General features: G+C 50.8%; 1 protein-coding gene across 1 annotated transcript in view; it reads right to left on the bottom strand.

The window, feature by feature from the left end:
* The window catches only part of SLC6A20 (solute carrier family 6 member 20), a 38,834-nt gene that overhangs the window by 16,125 nt on the left and 2,188 nt on the right, over window positions 1-20,521 (bottom strand). Inside the window, exons 2-4 of the mRNA XM_046638715.1 lie at window positions 6,741-6,881; window positions 4,893-4,984; window positions 2,162-2,389 (exon numbers count right to left, since the gene is read on the bottom strand). Of these exons, the coding sequence (XP_046494671.1) occupies window positions 2,162-2,389; window positions 4,893-4,984; window positions 6,741-6,881 (461 nt within the window). The remainder of the gene's footprint in view (window positions 1-2,161; window positions 2,390-4,892; window positions 4,985-6,740; window positions 6,882-20,521) is intronic.

The following is a 20,521-nucleotide window of genomic DNA, read 5'->3' as shown; positions in this document are numbered from 1 at the left end:
AGTTCCTTTAAAGTTCGGGTCCTCCTGTGAGAAACATAGCTGGTGACCCATGTCCGGATGGACCTGATTGCACATGGCCCTCCATTCTCGCTGAGACGTGGCGCCACCTTCCCATGAACTTCCAAGGCCACCAGGGTGGCGGGGTGCCCTCTGAGAGGGCTCTGTGCCCTCTCGCCCTGGGAAGAGCAGGCTAAGGTGGGGTGTGTCTTTTATCATTGATTCTTAACTGAGGTCATCGTAACTTGAGAAGAGTAATAAATCCACCCAAGATTACAAGACAATAAACGAGGTTCAAGATGGAGATAGATAAGTGGAAAGAGAGGGCATCAGGACAGTGAGCTGAAGCAAATCAAGGGAACAGGGGACGGTGACCAATGTCCACAACCAGAGGACACTCAGGGCAAGTCCTTGGAACCGCCCTCTGTCCCCTCAGGGGACGAGTTTCCCAGCGGCATTCTGAAGTCTCGCCCAGGGCGGCTCACTCCTTCCCCATCAGGGAAGCCGGCAGGATTGCTGGACACACAACCCAGCCTACACCACTGGGAGAAACCATTTCCGACCAATCTACAGAAACTCTCGGAGGAAAAAAAGGAGATTCCAACAGAGGAGGCCAGGAAACGGCCCAGAGCTTTAACAAAATTAATCCCCACAAACAAAGTTGTTGGGGCACTTCTGTCATGGAGAAGGGTGTGGCTCGCGCAGAGGAAATAGTAAGAAAAATAAGATTTCATGGCATGACCTTATTTAACCAAGATATAAATGATCTGGAAAAGAGATGGCCCCGTTAAATCTCCAAGTTTGCAAACGTTGCCCTCAGATCTTTTGGGATCATGTTCATAATAATCTGGCAAAGACAAATTACAAAACATTTTTTATGAACATAAAATATCAGCCAAGCTTCCAGATGGGACAGAGTGAGTTGCTACAACTCTAAGCTCTCCCAGGGCAGACCCGCTAGCGCCTTAGCTTGGCCGTGGGATGGGGTGCTTTTGGGGCTAAGATGCTGGCTGTCACAGGGTCTTGGAAACCAAAAGAAAATGTTTACCAGGCATGGTACTGGGGTCATCACAGGGTACCTAAAATACTGTGGGTAGTTCTGGTCTTGATGCCTCAAGAAAAACAGGGTGGGGCTGGAGGAGGCAACTCAGGTGGTCAAGAGGGTGAGGACAGGTGACCTCAAAAGGGAAAAGTGGGGATTGATTACATCATGGAAAGTGTGGAGAGAGCAAATGGGAGGTGGCTCACCAAACCAAGACAATGGGGAGTCTTTGGGGCAAAGCTGGGTCTCCCGGCTCTGCGGCTCTGCCGTTACTAGTTGGTGCCCTTAGGCAGGTCACTTTAGGTTTCAAAGTCTCAGGTGAGTAGGATAATGAAACCTACCAGGAAGGGCTGTTGCAAGGTTGAGGCAATGTGCCTGCCCAACCCCTGGTGGATCTACCATGAGGAGTGACTGAGCATGAGGTGGGGTCTGCTGGGGGTCTGGGGCATCTGCTGAAGCTTGAGAAAGATGGCGGGTGATGGAAACACCCCAAGAAAACCTTCTACATGGAGCAGATTAGAGTTAAAGGAACATCTCAGCCCTAGCAGGAGTAGAAGCCCGGGGAGGCACCAGGGAGAAAAGGTTTGTAAATCGAGCCTGACAGCTCTGGGGGCGGTCATTGAAAGCGGCGTAGAGCAAAGGTTCTCAAACTCGGCTGCACATTCGAGTCAGCTGGGGAGCTTTTAAGATCTCAATGCTCAGGTTGCACCCCACATTCATTACTCCAGAACCCCTAGGATAAGACTGAGACATGGGAGTTTTAAAAGCTCTCCAGATGCTACCCACGTGCAGCTGACTTTGAGAGCCAGTGGCTAGGGTATCTTGGGGCCATCTGTAATCATTTAAAATTTAAAGAAGGGAAAACTCACTCTCGAGTTGCTTGGTGCCACTTGGGCAGTATGGATTTGGGGCTGGCTGGTACAGAAATGCTCATCTTTTAAGGTGGTGGGAAAGTCCTCATCTCAAGATCTACAGTTGCAACTTCAAGCCCCGCTGGCCATCTTTATAGCTGATGGCAGAAGGCAAGCTCTTGGCAGTGCCCAGGGCTGGGGCAGAGGTGGCTGGCTGCCCTCCCGCCCGCCTGCCCACCCACAGCGCCAGCCCCACGCTGGGCTGTCCCACCTTGCCGGTTGACTCAGTGCCCCGCAGGATGCACAGGTACACCAGGAGCCAGGCCAGGATGAGGCACAGCGCCAGCTCCCACTGCACGCCCCCGTTCTCCTGGATGGACGGCGAGATGTTGAGGGTTTTCCTGTACCAGAAGTACTGCGTGGAGGAGGCTGCCTCACACTCCTCATCGTAGCCTGTGCGGTTGCCATTCAGTGGGCAGACAGACCACGGCAGGGGGTCCTTTGGGATCAAAACAGGCATTATTCAGAGAGGTGAGTGCTGAGACCAAAGGTCGGGGTGGGGAGGACAGGAGGCGGCTCTGATATGGGGCTCATGGAAGAGAAGGGCACTGGTCCCCGAAGGGCAGGTGGCTGGAGCACCTGAAGGTAGACAGGGAACTCAAGGGTTTGTCAAGGCACAGATGGGTCTTGGAAACGAGACAGAGGCAGGGATGGGGAGGAGCTTGAGGACAGGATTCCACACGCTTGCCATCCTACAGGTGTTTGTTGAAGACTGCCGAACTCGAGTGCAGGTCTGAGACTGAATCCACATATGGACAATGGCCAGACCGTCTATGAGGCAGAACTCTGACCCACAGCCTCTGCAGCAGCCAGCCCAGGGCCTCAAACCACAGCCTCCGCAGTGATCGGCCCAGAATGGTCAGGGCTTGATCAGGGACTGCCAGCTTCCTCAGCTTGTGTTCCCTCCAACTCAGGACCAACTGGAGAGGTCCAGATCCGCTCCCCTAGTCACCCTAGCTGATTACATAGACAGCCCGCCTGTGGCTTCCCCACGCCCACGGCCTCCAACCTGGGCACGCCTGAAGTCCTCTCTTCTTCCACTAATGACTTTCTCACTGCCCCGCCTGCCTTGGAGCCTCCGCCAAATGCAAGAGATGGTGCTGACGCCCTCACCATAGCAGCTCCGAACAGGCAGCCCCTGCTTGTTCTCATTGGGTGGTCTTTATTTCCACAAGACCCTGGAACTCCTGGCATGAATAAGCCTTGGGTCCTGCCCTCACTGTAACTAGGGGTGGGATCAGCGGTCGGGTGGGGGTCCCTGTATCTGCATTCATAACGGCCCCTGGTGCTCCTGCTGGGAGAAGCTGGATATGAGGCTGGAAGGCTCGAAATCATAGCCACTCAACTCCCCTCTTCCCCAGGTACTCAGTGCTCTCAGCATCACAGGGCTGTGGCGGTGATTACGTGAGTGAACGCTTCTAAAGTGTGTGTGACTTGAAGAATGGAAGGAATGGTCAGGTGATTTTCGGGAATCGCTGGCCCTCACACTTCTGAGGGTTAAATAAAGGTGCCCCTTTTCTTGAGACACGTTATTTTCACCTTTGAAAGATGGTCAAGTTATTCTGATTTTGTTAGAACAGGACACGTTGCTTCCACCTTTGGAAAACTGTCTTAAGTATACAGATCTATAATGCCTGCAACGTGTATAGCAACCCCTTAGTTGGAGTGGCATTGTGCAGTGCACAACCTGTCCAACTATACTATGACAGCCCTGAACAGAGGAGGGGAAATGGTTACCAGGCTGGAGTGTAAGAGGAGCTGTCCTGTTTCTACCCAGAAGGCGGAGGAGAGGCAGGGTTGTGGCCAGTCTTCATGGAACTCTAGGCTGGGCCAGGGAGATGATGAGGGGAGGCAACAAAGTTCGGGGCAGAGAGTCCTTCCCATCATAGATGTACACAGGGTGTTTTCCAATGGGTGACCTGGGTAGGGCTGATGGGGTAGCCAGAGTGGGGCGTGGAGGTAGCACCTTCCAAGTGTAGATGCCAAGTTCTGGTGTTGAAGTCATTCACCCAGGCATTCTTTGGGGCCCCAAAGATTCGAGGCTGTGCCCAAGCACTCCAGAGAGAGGCCCCACAAGTCGGGGTTGGTCCACAATGCGTGGACAGCCCAGCTCAGCACAAAGGGTTGCTCCTGTCTCCCCACACTGTCCCATCTGGGGAGAGGCTGGGATGGAGGAGGCCGCTGGAGGGCGAGTTGGGGCAGTGGGGAGTGGGGTCCCTGAGCACAAGTGGCAGGCACCCAGGAACAGAAATGAACGTAGGCAGCAGAGGGGACTGTCCTCAGGGCCTGGATCCAAAGACTGCCTCTCAGCGAGGAATTAGGGCTCTTTCTTCTCCAAGATTGTCAGCCCCCACCCACTCCACATTTCCTACGAGTGTCAGCTGAGGTTGTAATCAGAAATGCATGTTTGAAACTTTTATCTTTGGGACTAGCCCCTTCTGTGTTACAGCGGTCACAGTGGGCCATCTGCAGGGACTTCTGGTCTGCAGGGAAGAGGAGGAGCTCAGCCTGGAGTCAGAAACCTGGAAGGACAAGTGACAGAAGCAGGAGGGGGAGGAGGGGACCGAAAAGGAGGAGGAAGGCCAGATGGGCGGAATCCCTCCTCATGGCTCTCTCCACAGATTTTCCCCGGGGGGCCTACTTTGCAGCGGTTCCTAATATTTTGGGGGTCACATCCTTCAGAGAGAACCCCATGAAAGCCATGTACCCCTCCCTAGAAAGGTGCGCATACACGTGCACAGCCTGACATATGGCTGCAGGGGTCCACGGATCCCAGGGTCAGAAGCCCTCCCCCTGGTTGGGGGTGCTCCGCCTCCCCCAGCCCTGTGCACCACTTCCCGGCTCCCTGAGGCTGCCGCCCTCAACCTCCGCGCTCCGCGTGGTCCCTCGTGGGAAGCCCCATCCCCCTTTCCTTTTGCTGCTCGGGCGCAGGCTCCGCTCACCTGGAAGGAGTGGAAGAGGTACCAGAAGCCCCATGCGTTGATGACGTTGTAGTACATGGAGAGGAAGAAGGACACCACCACGCTGGCCACGCCTGCGAGGAAGGGGGGCGGCTGAGCAGTGCCTTCCCCGCCCGGCTCGACAAGGCTGCACAGCCCGGCTCCCCGACCCCAGGACGCCCTGCAGTGCCTGCCTGGATGGCAAAACTTCCTTCTGCGGGCTTGTGAGCCGGTCAACCTTGACCAGGCCCCAGCGAGCGCCTTCTATGGGTTAGTCTCTTCCCCACACTTGTCTCCCCAACCCCTGGGACAGGAGGCTGATGACTTTTTTTGAGATCTAAGAGCCCCCCGCTGTGCTAAGTACTTTAGGTCCTCACAGCAATGTTGTGAAGTGGGTGTTATAATCCCCATTTCACAGAGGAGAGAACTGAGGCCAGGCCACCAGGCTGTTAGGTGGCAGAACTAGGATTCACACCTAGTGTGAGAAGCCTTCGTCCCTGCCAAGCGCCACCCTGATGCCAGTCACCGCTGCTCCCTTCCTGGTTCACCTGAAGTTGGCTCACTGGGGCCACACCTGCCCTGTGGTGGCAGGGACAGGGGTGTGAGGAGTGGAGGGGACAGGGGTTACCCCACCTGGTGAGGCCTGCGGGGAATCGGGGTTGGGGGGCTCCGGGCAGAGAGAGGGGTGGCAACCAGTGGTGTTCCAGAGCCAGCCCACGCATGCCCCACCGCCTAACCCCACACTCTGGGAGATCCCATTAGTAGTTTGAAACTGGCCATGGTGGGAGTATTTACACCACCAGTATCAGTAAATGCTACAACCAGACCACTCCACCTCAAGAGCTGGTGGTTAAACATTCACCAGCACCCCCGACTGGCACAAACATCTAGTAACTTTCCTATTGCACAGCAAATGCTGCCTCAGAGAAGCCTTCTGGGATTGCTTACTCGGGCAGATTGTAAAACCACACTCCTCCAGGTTAAAAATTAGCTGCCATCCAAGATGAGGAGGCAGTTTGGGTTTGGAGATGATTTCTGAGGCCACTAGACACATTTCTTCTGCATCTGAGACTGCCATCTACAAGTTTACGCCCTCCTTGCTCCTGAAGTGTCACTCTGCTTTCCTGCCTGCCTTCTTATCTAGGGGTGGGAGGCATGAGCAGAACAGATCTCGGCCCCCGCTGGTCAAAGTTCCCCCTGCCTGGGGAGGCGGCCCTGGAACGTGAGGGCTGCATGGGGCAGGTTAACAATCTCCCGGACACTGGCGCAGAGTGACTCAGGGGAGGCAGGACGTCAAGCAGCGCCCTCTGATATCCACGTGCGCCTCAGCTTCCAGACCCTGGAGACGTTAGTGCCCACCATCACCTCCCAGCTGCTCGGTGGGGTGAAGATGAAGTGAGCTCTGTTCATCTCTTGTGCAGGCTGGCACCTGGCACAGAGGAGGAGTCCACTAAAGAGAGAGATGTTGTTCTTAATACTTAGCAGGGAGCCATTACAGGATTCCCAGATGGCTGCTAGCTGGGACGCTGAGTTACTGCTGGGAAGCATCTCCCTTTCACAGATGAGCAAACTGAGGCCCAGAGAGGAGAAGCAACGTGGGGTCAGTTCCCGGGATGTGTGCATCCTTGCTTTCTCACTGCCCTGTGGGTAAGAAGCCCAGCCCCCTCAGCCTACACTCTGTGGCACCCCCTCCTGGGCCATCTGTCCACCTGGGCCGAGGGCTCTCTCCTGGGCTTCACGCTTGCCTTTTGTTCAGCAGCTTTGCCAGTGGGCTCCCAACCCCACCCCACGCTGCCCAGGATACAGGATGGGGGTCTCCAGGTGGGAGAGGGCTGGAGAGGACCCACGTACCGACACCACTGAGGTAGGGGCTGATGGTCCTCCAGGCACCTATGCTGCCCTGCCGCATGCGCTGTCCCACCGCCAGTTCCAGGTACAGGAGCGGCATTCCCTCTACGATGAGCATGATGAGGTAGGGCACCAGGAAACTACCTGTAGGCATCCAGAACCAAGACCAGCCCATCACCAATGGGCTTTCTGCTGTAATCCACCCACCCTCTGGGCAAACGTCCTTCATCCATCCTCCCTTCCTGCCTTCAGTCTTTCCATTGTCTATTCATTCTTCTCCCTTCCATCCATCCATCCTTCTGCCTTCTCACTCTCTACCTTTGCACATCTTCCTGTCATTCCTCTCATCCATCTATCATTCATGCATCCATTTTCTTCCACCCGTCCATCCTCCATCCTTCCTTCTATTCTTTTACCTTTCCCCATATGTCCATTCTCCATCCTTCCACCCACCCACTCTCCTACCCTCCCACCCACCCAGTCTTCTCTCTTTCCTTCCTTCCTGCTATCTTTTTATTTTTCTATTCATCCAGCCACCTCTCATTCGTACATCTATCTATGGACGACGTGCAGCCATGTCAGTTAAAATCTTCAAACACTTCCATCCTGGGTGATGAATTGCCACTGTCCCAAGCCCCTTGAGTGCCTCCCTCACTGCCTCAGCTGCCCCAGCCCCTCTGCCAGAAACCCCCATCCCATCTTCTATTGTGGCAACTAATGATTGATCAGCGCCAGGACCACTGAGTTGTTACATCTTTTGAACGTCACCCCTGAATCCATCCAGCCAGCTGCCCAGCTCCACACACTCGCTTTGGGCATTTCGAGCAGCCCCGATGGTGCCCCACGGGAGGGGGTGTACTAATCAACCTTTCGACTAAGCGCTTCCTCTGGGCCAGGTCTGGCCCCCGCTGGGTGTGGGCTGGATGGGAGATCAGCAGCCCCTGCCCTGAGGGTCACCTGGGCAGAAGCCCAGCTACCTCCTAAGTGTCCCGGGCCACAGAGCCCTTCAGGCCCCAGATCTCCCGAGATGAGGCAGGGATGTGGTGCGCATGTGTGGGGAGACAAGGGGTTCCCCAACAGATGAGCCAGGCTCCCACCTCTTTACAGAGCACCTCTGTGCAAACCTGTTTTATATAGTAGCCTTCAGCCTCAAACGTCATTTTAATAAAGTGTACTATGACTAATAACATTTTAAGCCCATTAGTTCCCAAGGAAGCCTCTGCAGACAAGTGTCCTAGGAATAGTGGGCAGCCAAGGAGTGTGAATGGAGCTACAGTGTGAATGGAGCCCTCCCCTGCCCCTGCCAGACACACGGACAGAGGCAGACAGCCTGCTGCAGGGCTGCCCACCACACCCGCCCCTGTGGACGGCTGAGCCACTGCTTCTCGTGTTGGGCCTGCCCCCGCCCTCTCCGTGGCCCCTCAGCCATCCCTCCCCTGGCTCCTGGCTCTATGGCAGTGGACCTGAAAAAAGGTCCAGTGGGAGAAGAGGGCAGGCCTTCTGATTAAAATAAAACCCCGAGACAACAGGTGCAGGGATGAAGGGCTGGTTACAGAGGAAGTGGCTGTGAACGTGTTAGGGTAAACAACGAAATACAGATGCTTACGTAAACATCGAATCTTTACAAAAATGCCTCCGTCGTAGCTAGTGCTGTCACCTCCACTTCTCCCGCATCGGGATCGCACGAGAACTCTCCCCACCACACCATGTACCTTCACGTCACCCCTTAAGTAGCCGCAAAACATTCCTCTAGGACAAGGAGCCTGGAATTCATTTCATCAGTCCTGGGACACTCAGGCTGTGGCCAGTTTTCTGCCATCCTAAACAAAGCTGTGGGACAAAGCCTGTCCACGTCTTCGGTTATTTCCTCAGGACAGAAAGCCCAGAAGTAGAATGGCCCCAAGACCAAGCAGAGCCCCATGGGGCCCCCTCACCACAGAGAGAAGGGCACAGCTGTGTGCCCAGGGGAGTGGGCCCACACCGCTGGCCTCCGCGTTCCCAGCCTCATCCTCCCTGCTCGGGTCGGGGCCCACAGAGCCTGCTGGCTCCTTTCTGGACTCTGCTTTGAAGGTTGTGCTGGGCCTGCCCCCTCCCTGCCCTGCAGAAATGTGTTTCAGCGTCTCACCTCGTTCCTCTCAATAGCAAGGAGTCCGAGAGGCCGGCAGGGGCTCTCAGCCACCTTACACCTAACAATAAATGCTGTGTTAGGGGCCGGCTCGGTGGCACAACGGTTAAGTTCGCACATTCCGCTTCTCAGTGGCCCAGGGTTCGCTGGTTCGGATCCCGGGTGCGGACATGGCACTGCTTGGCACACCATGCTGTGGCAGGCGTCCCACATATAAAGTAGAGGAAGATGGGCACGGATGTTAGCTCAGGGCTAATCTTCCTCAGAAAAAAAAAAAAAGGCTGTGTTGGCACCACCTGCTTGGAGCAACATGCCAACCCTCAGTGGTTATAAGAAAAGCTCATTTTCTCCCAAGGTGTTAAACAGTAACCCCATGAGTCCTGGGAAGTCCACAGAAGGCTTTTCTCTTTGACAGGCCCTGCCTGATGGCCCACTGCCCGTGGGAAGGCTGGGAGCCCCAGGCCTGGTGCCCAGGTGGGGGCATGGCGGCTCTTCAGCACCCCCCAAGTGACTTCCATCACTCCTCCTGCCCCCCCAGCCATCCAGACAAACACACAATCCCAGTGAATTTGCTCTGCAATCATTTTCTCAACAATGATGCTAGAACAATTGAACATCCATATGCAGAAAAAATGAACCTCAACCCCTATCTCAGTTGTATACCAAAAAAAAAAAATCTCAAAATGGGTTATAGGTCTATATGTACCACTCAAAACTACAAAACCTCGAGGAGAAAACATGGGAGAAAATCTTTCTAACCTTAGGTTAGGAACAGGTTTCCTAAATACAACATCAAAAGCACTATCTGTGAAAGAAAATATTGATAAATTGGACTTTATTTTAAAATTGTGCTCTGTGAAAGATAGTGTTAGCACAATAAAAAGACGAGCTACAGACTGGGAGAAAACATTTGCAAAACACATATCTGCCAAAGACTCTGTATCTAGAACATATAAAGAACTCTCAAAACTCAGTAATGACAAAACAGAGAATCTATTCAAAAAATGCACAAAAAATTTGAACAGACATTTCACCAAAGAAAATATATGAATGGCGAATTAGCACCTGAAAAGCTGCTCAGCATCAGTGTTCATTAGGAAAATGCACATTCAAACCACGAGAGGCCACTACGCACCTATTAGAATGGCTAAAATAAGAAACGCTGACAATACCAAGTGCTGACGAGGATTCGGAGGGACTCCAATTTGTTCCTAGTGGAAAGTAAAACAGGGCAGCCACTCTGGAAAGGGGTTTGGCAGTTTCTTATAAAGCTAAGCATACACTTACTGTATGACCTGGCAACTGTACTCCTGGGTATTTACACTAGAGAAATGAAAACTTACGTTCACACAAAAGCCTCTACACGAATGTTTATAGCGGCTCTATTTAGAGTTGTCAAAAACTAGAAACAACCCAACCGTCCGCCAATGAGGGAATGGATAAACAAATCTGGTACATCCATACAATGAAATATTACTCAGCCAATAAAAAGGAATAAGCTGGGGCCGGCCCCATGGCTGAGTGGTTAAGTTCGTGTGCTCTGCTTCAGTGGCCCAGGGTTTCAACGGTTCGGATCCTGGGTACAGACATGGCACCACTCATCAGGCCATGTTGAGGTGTCGTCCCACATGCCACAACTAGAAGGACTCACAACTAAAATATACAACTATGTACTGGGGGATTTGGGGAGAAAAAGTGAAAAAAAAAAAAGATTGGCAACAGTTGTTAGCTCAGGTGCCAATCTTTAAAAAACAAAAAAGGAATAAGTTACCGATTCATGCAACAATATAGGAGAATCTCAAAAGCAATATGCCAAGGAAAGATGCCAGATTAAAAGGCTACATACTCTATGATTTCATTTCAATGACATTCTGGAAAAGGCAGAACTGTAGGGACAGAAAACAGATCTATGGTTCCCAGGGGCTGAGAGTGAGGAGGGGCCGACGAGAGGGGCATGACTGTGGTGGTGGAAACAGAACTGCATGCATTTGTCAATATTCATAGAAGTGTACACAAAAAAAGTGAATTTTTCTGCATGTAAATATACCTCAATAAAAAAACATTGTTTTTGATCAGTTTGAAAACAAGTCCACTAATTAACCCTCTTCCAACTGGACTGTTCCCCATGCTCCTTCTATGTAAACATGCTGACACTGGCTCTGTGTGAGGAGGACCTGGTGTCAGGGCGAGGCCGACAGAGGCTTGTAAGAGAGTCATTTGCTCCCATGTATCTTGATGGCCTAGTGATCTAGTGGTTAAGATTCGGTGCTCTTACTGCCATGGCCCGGCTCGTTTCCCAGTCAGCGAAACACACCACCCATCTGTCAGCTGTCCTACTGTGGCAGCTGGGTGTTGCTGCAAGCTATGTCACAGGTATTTCAAACACCAGTAGTGTCACCCGTGGTGGACAGGTTTCCATGCAGTTCCAGACTAGGAAGAAGGACTGGCCACCCACTTCCAAAAAAATTAGCCATGAAAACCCTGTGAATGTCTGATCCAGTGCCAGAGAGAATGGTGCAGAAACACTGGGCAGGGTTCCTCTGTGCTGTACCCGGTGTGGCTAGGAGTCAGAATCAACTCGACGGCACTAACAACAAATCTTGATGGGCATATTGTGGGAGATGAAATACTGTCACACTTTCTTTGCTCCTGTGAAGAGGTGGAGTCTATTTCCCCACCCGTGAATCTGGGCTGGCTCTGGGACTTGCTTTGCCCAATAGGATGCAGCTTCACCTTGGTCCTTTTGGAGCGCAGCCCTGAGACCACCTCGAGCGGAAGCCAGTTCCGGCTACGGGAGGGTGGAAGGCCACGTGGAGGAACCCAGGCACCAGCTCCCAACGTGTGAGGGCCCTCCAGCTCAGCCCACCTATCGGTGAACGCAGCCAGGCCGGATGAGACCAGCAGAGAAATGCCCAGCCACCCACAAAACTGTGAGAAATAACTGTTTCAGCCACTACTTTTTTTCTTTTTACCTCTCAATACTTCACTGTGTATTTCCTAAAAACACGGGTGTTCTCTTACATAATCCCAACGAGCAAAATCAGAAAGTTAATGCTGATACAGTACTGTTATTGTAGCTACAGACCTTACAGTAATTTTACCAATTATTCCACAGGCATCTTCTCTCTGGTCTCAGATCCAGCTCACTGTCATGCACGGCATCCGACTGTCACGTCTCGTTAGTCTCCTTGGTCCGGAGCACCTCCTCAGGCTTAGTCTCCCGTGACCCTGAATGTAGCCAGTTATTTTGCGGAATGTCCCTCATTTGGGGTTTGGCAGGAACACTAGGGTGACCTGGTCTTTGTCCAGAGGCACACGGGGTCGATTCACCCGGTTCTTGGCAGTGCGAACTCTGTTTCCTTGGTTAAGGTGGGCTCTTCCAGGTTTCTCTGCTGAGAGTTACTAGTTCCCTTTTGACATTATCAAGTACCTTGGAGGGAGACATTCTGAGACGAGGTAACTACTTCTCATCAGACTCTGCCCACTAGTTTTAGCATCCACTGAAGATTCTTGCCTGAAACCATGATGACCGTGTTGGCTGCCAAAGGGAGATTTTTCTAATTCCATCATTCCTTCTGAGTCCTCAGGTTTCGAGTGGTCTGTGACGCGGACGTAGATGATGGAGGCACCCCTCCCGCCCTGTGGGGGTGATCCCACCCGGGGTCGAAGTGAGTGGGATGTGTACAGTCACAGAATTATTCGGAGGGTACAAAGCCAGCTCTTAGCCTAGTTAATTCTTACTCGGCACCACCTGCCCGGCACCCGCCATCGTACGCGGCCACCCTCCCCTCCTGCTGGTCTTCTCTCCTGCGTCCACCCTACAGCTGCCCCCTTCAGTTTATTCTCAGATCACGTCACCCTCTGTCCTTCCACCTGGTCAAAACCCTCTCGGCTTCTCCTTCCCCCTAGAGTGGCATCCGCACGCCCTCCCGCAGCCTCAGGCTCTATGGGACAGGGCTCTGTCTTCCTCTCCGAGCTGTTCACCTCCCTCGCTCCACCGCAGCCACCGGCCCCTCCTGCTGGGCCGGCCTCTGCATACTTGCCCTTGCTGTTCCCTCTGCCCGAATGCTCTCTCCCTTCTTTCGGTTCTTTGCCACACCTGCCTTCCTCAGAGCGGCCTTCCTGGTCTGCCCCGCGCCAGAGTGCCCCTCTAGCTTCTTCCCCTGCTGGACTTCCCCTCAGAGCCGTTGCTTGTGTGAAATTACGCTGTAATTTTAGTTGTCTGTTTGGTGTCCGTCTCCACCAGCATGGCTCCCTCCTCTGCGCAGAACAGAGCTGGGTGGAGAGCAGAGCATAGTGAATATTTGTTGAATGCAGGAAGGAATCTTTCAGGTCTCACCAGACCTTCCATACACATCACTTCCTTCTGGAACCTCTCAGATCACCCAGAACTAAGTCGGGGTCCCCCTCTCTGGTCTCAGTCTCCCAGCCTCTGCTGAGTGTCTACTGCTCTGTGGACCCCTCCTTCCCTAAACAGCTCCTGAGGGCAGCAATGCGGTCTGACTGGCTCACAGTTGAATCTCTGGCTCCTAACACAAGGCCTGGCACAGAGTAGGTGCTCAATAAGTGTTTGTTGAATGACTGCTTGGTGGTAAATGGTTCTACAGCAGTGGTTCTACTTGGATGCGTGGGTTGGGAAGCTATTACAGAGATGACAGAGAGGTCTGGTAAAGTTCATCATGTTGCTAAAAACAGTGTTTTTAAAAATTTCATATAAAATTACTTTATTACTTTAAGATTACTCTCACTTTATTTCATTCTTGTATTAGGTACGATGTACAGTGGGCAAGTCTATATTGGCCTGCACCTCCCTCAGGAAGGATGAGCAATCAGGAGGAAGACTTTGGACCTATGATAACACACTGTAGATCAAAAGAAAAGGAGCGCTCTAACGTATCGGAGGAAACGTCTTCCTCTGAAACAAATGTGCTGAGAGAAACAAGAAATTTGTAGCAAATTTCTAGTACATGGTCTCTAAGAGTCAAGAGGACACTGTGTTTATGGAACAGCATCAGGCAACGACAAAGAAAGGACAATTTAAGAAGAAAAAAGATTTTATGAAGATGAAAAAAATAGGACTGTTGAATTTAAAGCCAATGGAGGCAGTAAGCGAAACAGAAACAGAACCTTGAGAAATTATCCTGTGGCCCAGGGGAAGAAGATAAAGAAGTGGAAATTATAAGAGAAGAGATAAGACTGGACAGCAAGCCCAAGCATTTACTCCATCTCTCATAAGAAGGAAGGAGGAGAGAACGGGGCAGACGCAGCAGCCGGAACGTGCACAGTAACGAATTCTACAAGACGCTTCTCTGCTGTGTCACCGGAAGGACTCACTAGTCCTAGGTGAATTTTTTCTGTTTTCTTTGAGTTACCGCGTCCCACGTGCCAGGGACACATGGTGGGTGTGCTCTCCCGAGGCCAGAACTTTAGGTCTGTGTGTTCCAGGCTGCAAGATTCTCCCCACTGAAAACCATGGTCATTCAGCCCCATCTGCAGCGGGCCAAGTTAGAGCTGACCAAGTGCCAAATGGTGAGAAAGTTTACTCTGTCTCCTACAAGCCCAGGGACAACTGGACGGGGGGAGAAGAGAGGCGCCCTGAGAGGAAAAGGGGTCCCCAGGGCAGAGCAGCCCTTTCTGCTGGGGAGGATTCCTGCACTTCTTGCTAGGGGAGCCCACCCCTGAGGGTTTCACCTTGTTGTGCATCCCACTGGGCAGCCCCAGCAACCCATTCACAAGAAACCATTGGCTAATATCTACAAAAAGTGCATACTTCCTGGAAAGAACTCGGGAACACCCTCCAGCAGGTCAAGAGTTGGCTCAAGACATTTGTGGTCAGCAAAGGCTATGGGGAAGGGTCTCCACCTGGCCCTGGCCCTTCACGCCAGGAGCCAAACCAAGCCTAGGTAAAACTGATGAAAACATTCTTAATACCTAGATATAGAGCTTGCAAATTATTTGAGGTAAAAATTTCATATAACATCATAAAAATTTATATCATATCTTAGCTATATAGGATACCTAAGAACTAATAAAAAATAAATCTGGCTGCAGAGTTCTCCTTCACAGAACCAAAATCTGAAAAATCTTCACCGAACAGAAAAGCATCCATAGAGTTTCGAGGAAAAACGACTGTGGCTTATTCATGTGGGATACAAAAAAAAAAGATCTTCTCAGATATGCTTAGAAACTGAACCATTTATTTATTATTCCTGAAAAAATTACTTGGAGATGAACTGCAGCCAGTCAGCATTGGATCAAGGCAAAGGCCTCAACTATGAAGCTGTGTTATAACAGGACTAACTAGTGGTGAAGAAACATATGAATCAGGATTCATTCTAACAATATTGTTAATATCATTATAAAATAACACAGATGAAAAATGTAATTCTCGAATGAGAACAGAGGTAACATAAGTGGTAAAATAGTCATCATCACGTGTCTGGAATATTGGAAATATTGGAAAGTGGAAAAGAGGAGGAAAGGAGCAAGAAGTACAAGTGTGTTAAATTTTTTAACTTTCGTAGGGTGATGTTGACAAATAACATTTCATTCTTTACGCTGATAATTAGGGAAAATAAGTACACTTTTTGTTCAAAAATTTAAATTAACTTGTAGTAGAACAAAAATAGGATTTATACCTTAAAAATTACTTGAGAAAAAAGGCAAAATAAATATACTTCATATTGTATACAACAACAGCAACAAAGAGAAAACAGCAAGGCCGTACAAATATGATGAAGAATAACAGCAAACATAACATGACAATAAATATAAATGGATCAAATTCTTCCACAAAAAGTGAATAATCATTTAGGTTATAATAGTATAAAAATGTAAACAATTTAAAATTCCACATTGGAGAATGAGTAAAGAAGTTACTTTATATCTGTAAATGGAATATTATGGAGCTGTTGAAGTTCGTATTTTCAAAGAATATTAAGTGACTTTGGAAAAGATTATAATAGATTAAGTAAAACAAAAACACAAGACACTAAAGTACATATAAAATATGGTTTTGTTTTTGTTTGTTTTTTGAGAAAGTTTAGCCCTGAGCCAACATCTGCCGCCAAGCCCCTTCTTTTTGCTGAGGAAGACTGGCCCTGAGCTAACATCCATGCCTATCTTCCTCTACTTTGTATGTGGGACGCCTACCACAGCATGGCTTGACAAGGGGTGCGTAGGTCTGCACCTGGGATCCAAACTGGCGAACCCCGGGCAGCTGAAGCAGAATGTGCGAACTTAACCACTGTGCCACCAGGCTGGCCCCGGTTCTAATTTTTTAAAGAATAAAAAGAGTGTTAATAGTCATGACCCTTGGGTGCTGGAATTTGGTGTGTTTTTTTTGGTACATTTATCTCTTTTCCAAATTTTCTATTATGAACATGTATTACATTTATAACCCCAAAACACACACAAATATGTTATTCTACAGCATGTTGCTACTTATTTTTCTAATTATCATAGCCACTGTCTTGTCTGTTTGTGAAACCCAAATATCTCACTACAAGAGAAATTCCTTTCTGTATGAACATAATCTCTGCAAGCCCTCACGTCTTGCTCCGTCTCCTCTGAGACCCATAAGGAGACAAATTAATCAGATTCAGCCATTTTCAGGGGTAAATTTACTCAGGCTTCCAAACTCTTGCTCTCCCTCCACTTACGCACCTTTGCCCTCTACAAAAACCACACAGAGACTTTTTAACCTGATTTTTCCTTTTTGGTGCATGTGTGTGTGTGTTTAATTTAAGGAGCACAAAGCACAAGTTCCCAGGTGATGTTGAAGCTGCTGGTCTGCGGACCACATTTTGAGAAGCACTGTTCTACACTCTGCCACTCTCCACCCCACTGCCTTCCTTCTCCTCACTCGCTCCCTTCCATCTTGGCTTTCCTAAAAAAGTTTCCCATTCAGAGTCAAACCCAGTCAACTTTTGGGAAACAAAGACACAGGTGAGAAAAATGAAAGTCACCGTTACTCTCCCTGACCCCTTGGTCTAAAACTTTGAGACTCCCATCCTATCTGTCCCCTCCTCTCCTCACCCATCTCCTCAGCCAGCATCATCACTTCACCAGCTACCCAACACATCCCTGGCCTCCATCTTGGCAGTGTCTGTAAACCACGGCTCTGACTACGCCACTTCCCTACTTAAAATCCTGGATTTGCCGTTAGACTGAAGGTCCATCTTCTTAGCCTCTTATTCAAGGCCCTTCAGTCTGGATTCACGCTGGATCCTTCCGACCTCCAGCTTCCTCTCCCACCATTGCTCTTGCCCCCTACTCCATACATCACCGCCACATAGAGTTTCTGGCCATTCCCCTCAAATGCACACCCTTCTATGCCTTTTGCACACACGGTTTCTTCTGCCTGGAATGTTTTTACCCCTAAATCTACCTGATGAACTCTGACTCATCTGTCAGGGCCCAGATTAAATGTTGCCACTGCCAGAAGCCTTTCTGGGTTCTCTAGGGCAGTTACTCCTTCCTCTTGAGTTATTTCAATAAAGCCTCTGAACAGCCCTCTGGTAAAGCTCTTCCTGCTCTGAGCTTAAATGAAATCACCATCTTTGCAAACTGCCCCCTCAGCACAGTCCCTGGCTTACAGCAGATACTCAGTGAGTATTTATTGAATGACTGAAATTAAGTGCCTAGCAGGTTTATATTATTTATTGCTTAATTTTAGGCAGTCCTTCCTGTTTGAAAAAGGATATAAGACAGTGGTTCTCAACCCCGGTGCACAGAAGGATCTTTAACACTCCTACTGTTCAGGCCACACCTGAGACCATTGCAATCGGGATTTCTGTGGGTGGGACACAGGCATCAGTGTTTTCCAAAGCTCCCCAGAGGATTCTAACGTGCAGACAGGCTAGAGGCTTCTCCACCAGCCGGCGGACACTGCCACTCTGACTGGGTGCTTCTCCTCAACCCTGGGGGAGGGAGGGGGATGCATCAGACCTCAGGGAGCAGCGCCAGGGAGGGACGGCTTTAGCCTAAGGTTACCTGGAAGAGGTCGCCTTTAATTTAGGGAGGAGGTTTCTGGGGGAGGGTGAGGAACATGCAGAGCACCCAGCAGAGGGAGGACCCCCGACATTTTGGGGAGGAGAAGAGGTGGAGAGGGGGCCTGGAACCACACGGCTTCTCGCATTGCAGACCCAAGGCGCCTGGCCACACGCCTCCCGCGTGGAGGTGCAGCTGGGTTGAATGTCCCATTAGAACCACGTGACGAAATGCCCTGAGCCAAGGCGGTCCGGCAGAGGTCCCGGAGAAAGCCTGGACCTCTGCGCAGCCACTCCTGTCCTGCCTTTATCAGATTAAAGTAGATGCTGGAGGGTCTGGGCAGAGAGCCCTGGCTTGTTTCCCATCTCTAAGTGGGGGTGACAGGACAGACTCCAGGAGTGTTGTGAAGAGCAGACTGAATCGCTGCAGAAGATGCTCGGCCCTGTGTCTGGCACGCGCTAGGAGCCCTACAGCGTGCTTGTTGCCAGGACTGTCTGGAAACCCCAGGATAAGCTGTGGACCTGGCTTCTCAAGGGACTCCTTCGCTGCAATTTCTGATGGCTTGGGCCCAGCATCTTTGGAAATTTTATGTGTTTGATACTTTACAACCTTTGAAGCTCGGGTTCCTGTCGCACGCAGGAGTACTGTAGAAACACCATGAGCCACAGACTGAGTGCACGCATGCACGCGTGTGCACACACATACACACACACACGCTGTACAGGTGAGTAGTGGTAGTGCTGTCCGCCGGTCCACCATGGACTGAGCTGGTGTGGCTCAGGTCCAGGCTGGGTGCTGGCCTGAGGGCTGTGGCTCCAGCGCTGTGCCAGGGCTGGCTCCCACCAGCTCACAAGAGCCGGCTGTGCACATCTCTCCCAACCCCACCTTCCGGGATATTACGTTGGTAGTTGGAAATCGACCATGGTGAGAGTATTTACACCACGGTAATCAGCAAATGCTACAAATTACGTCCTGCTCCTCCCACCAAAAGCCAGCTGTTCAGCATTAACAGCACCCCACTTTGTGGCTCCCAGCAGCTGGTGGCCTCAGGAGGCCCTTCCTCTAAAGTGTGCTCCATGGACCAGCAGCATCGATTGGCATCACTTAGGAATTGGTAGAAATGCAGAACCCTACCCTCCCGCGGGTCTCTGAATCAGACTCCCCGGGGCTGGCGTCCAGCAGGCTGTATTCATCAAGATCCTCAGGAAGGCTAAAGCCTGAGAGGCTAAGCGCCTGGGAGGAGCAGAAGGGGTTTGAGAGGGGAAGTGGGACATCCAGTCTTAGAGTGTCACTGTCCCACTGCACCGTCAGGTGTCCTCTGATTTCCCCTCTTTATGGTTCAAATATCATATAGAGAAAATTTAGAGAAAAAAATCCATATTTCCACCAGCCACACAAGTATTCTCGTTTCTCTGCCTTTCTTGCATAATTTGATCCTATTTATATCAAGATCAATTGCTGGTGCATTTGTTTTCCACACATTAGTGTGTGGCACGTTTGCATCCCAATTTCTTCCTGAACAGCCAGTGCCTCAGACTTTGACATGGTCGCCAAGACCTGCTGAGTTTTTTAAGAAGAGATTTGGTGCCGTTCCCTTGGCTGCCTTTTGTTTTTTTCCAGCGCTGGCATGCTGTACAGACGCGGTTGGTACCTGGAACGTAATCTTCAGAATTAACATTCCTTGTGCTGGGCCTGGCCCGGAGGGCAGGAGCCAAACAAGCCTCTTGGTCAGGGGCAGGGCCCCATGGAAAGGAGCAGGGGCCCTAATCCGTTTTGTTCTGGGAAGTATTTTGACACAGCTTGGCTCCATGGCTTATAAACAAGCACTTTGTTGGCTGGGGGTGAGGCAGTCACAACTCTGTTTAGAAGGAAGCCTTTCATGATGTGGCTTGTTTACCCTTTAGCTTTAGGTAAAGAATGGGTCTGTAAACTGTCTGGGTTTCGGGTAACATGAATCACTTATTAATCGGTGACACCACGGGGCAGTGAAAGGCTCCGGGAAACCAGCATCCCCCTCTCAGGTACCTTGTAGCTTTTCATAACAGACTTTGCTCATTCATCCAACAAATATTTATTGGGTGCCTCCTCTGACCCCGTCACTTCACAGAGATGGGGCCAGTGGGAGAAAGAGAAACTCTAGAACAATGTGCAATCTCCTGACCAGGTGCTCACTTGGCCTGACAGTCAGTGGGGACAGGAAGGGAGAGCAACTGCAAGAAGGCAATGTTTGGCCTGGCCTTGAGGGAGAAGTGGAGAGCTCCAGGCCAACAGCATCCCAGGGGGAGGAAATATCTTGTGCAAAGTGTGGAGGCAGAAAGTACGCATTTACTGATGGAGAGTGGTTCAGAATAGTTCCGGGGCGTGGGGGTGCTGGAAGATGAGTGGCAGGAAATGAGGTGGCACTAGGGACAGGTGTTAGGTGTCAAGTCCTCACTATGCCACGATAAGCTGTTTGTCTTTATTCTGCACTTACTCTTGAGGGGGCACCATCCACCCAACCTACATCCATCTACTCCCATCTCATCCATCCATCCACCCACCCACCAATCCACCCTCCCCTCAGTGTCCATCCACCTGTCAACCACCATCCATCCCTCCACCCACCCACCAATCCACCCTCCCCTCAGTGTCCATCCACCTGTCAACCATCATCCATCCTTCCACGCAC

Source organism: Equus quagga, chromosome 1 (assembly GCF_021613505.1).
Source record: "Equus quagga isolate Etosha38 chromosome 1, UCLA_HA_Equagga_1.0, whole genome shotgun sequence".
NCBI lineage: Eukaryota > Metazoa > Chordata > Mammalia > Perissodactyla > Equidae > Equus > Equus quagga.
Note: the sequence above shows the minus strand (reverse complement) of the source record. Positions and strands in the feature narration are given on the sequence as shown.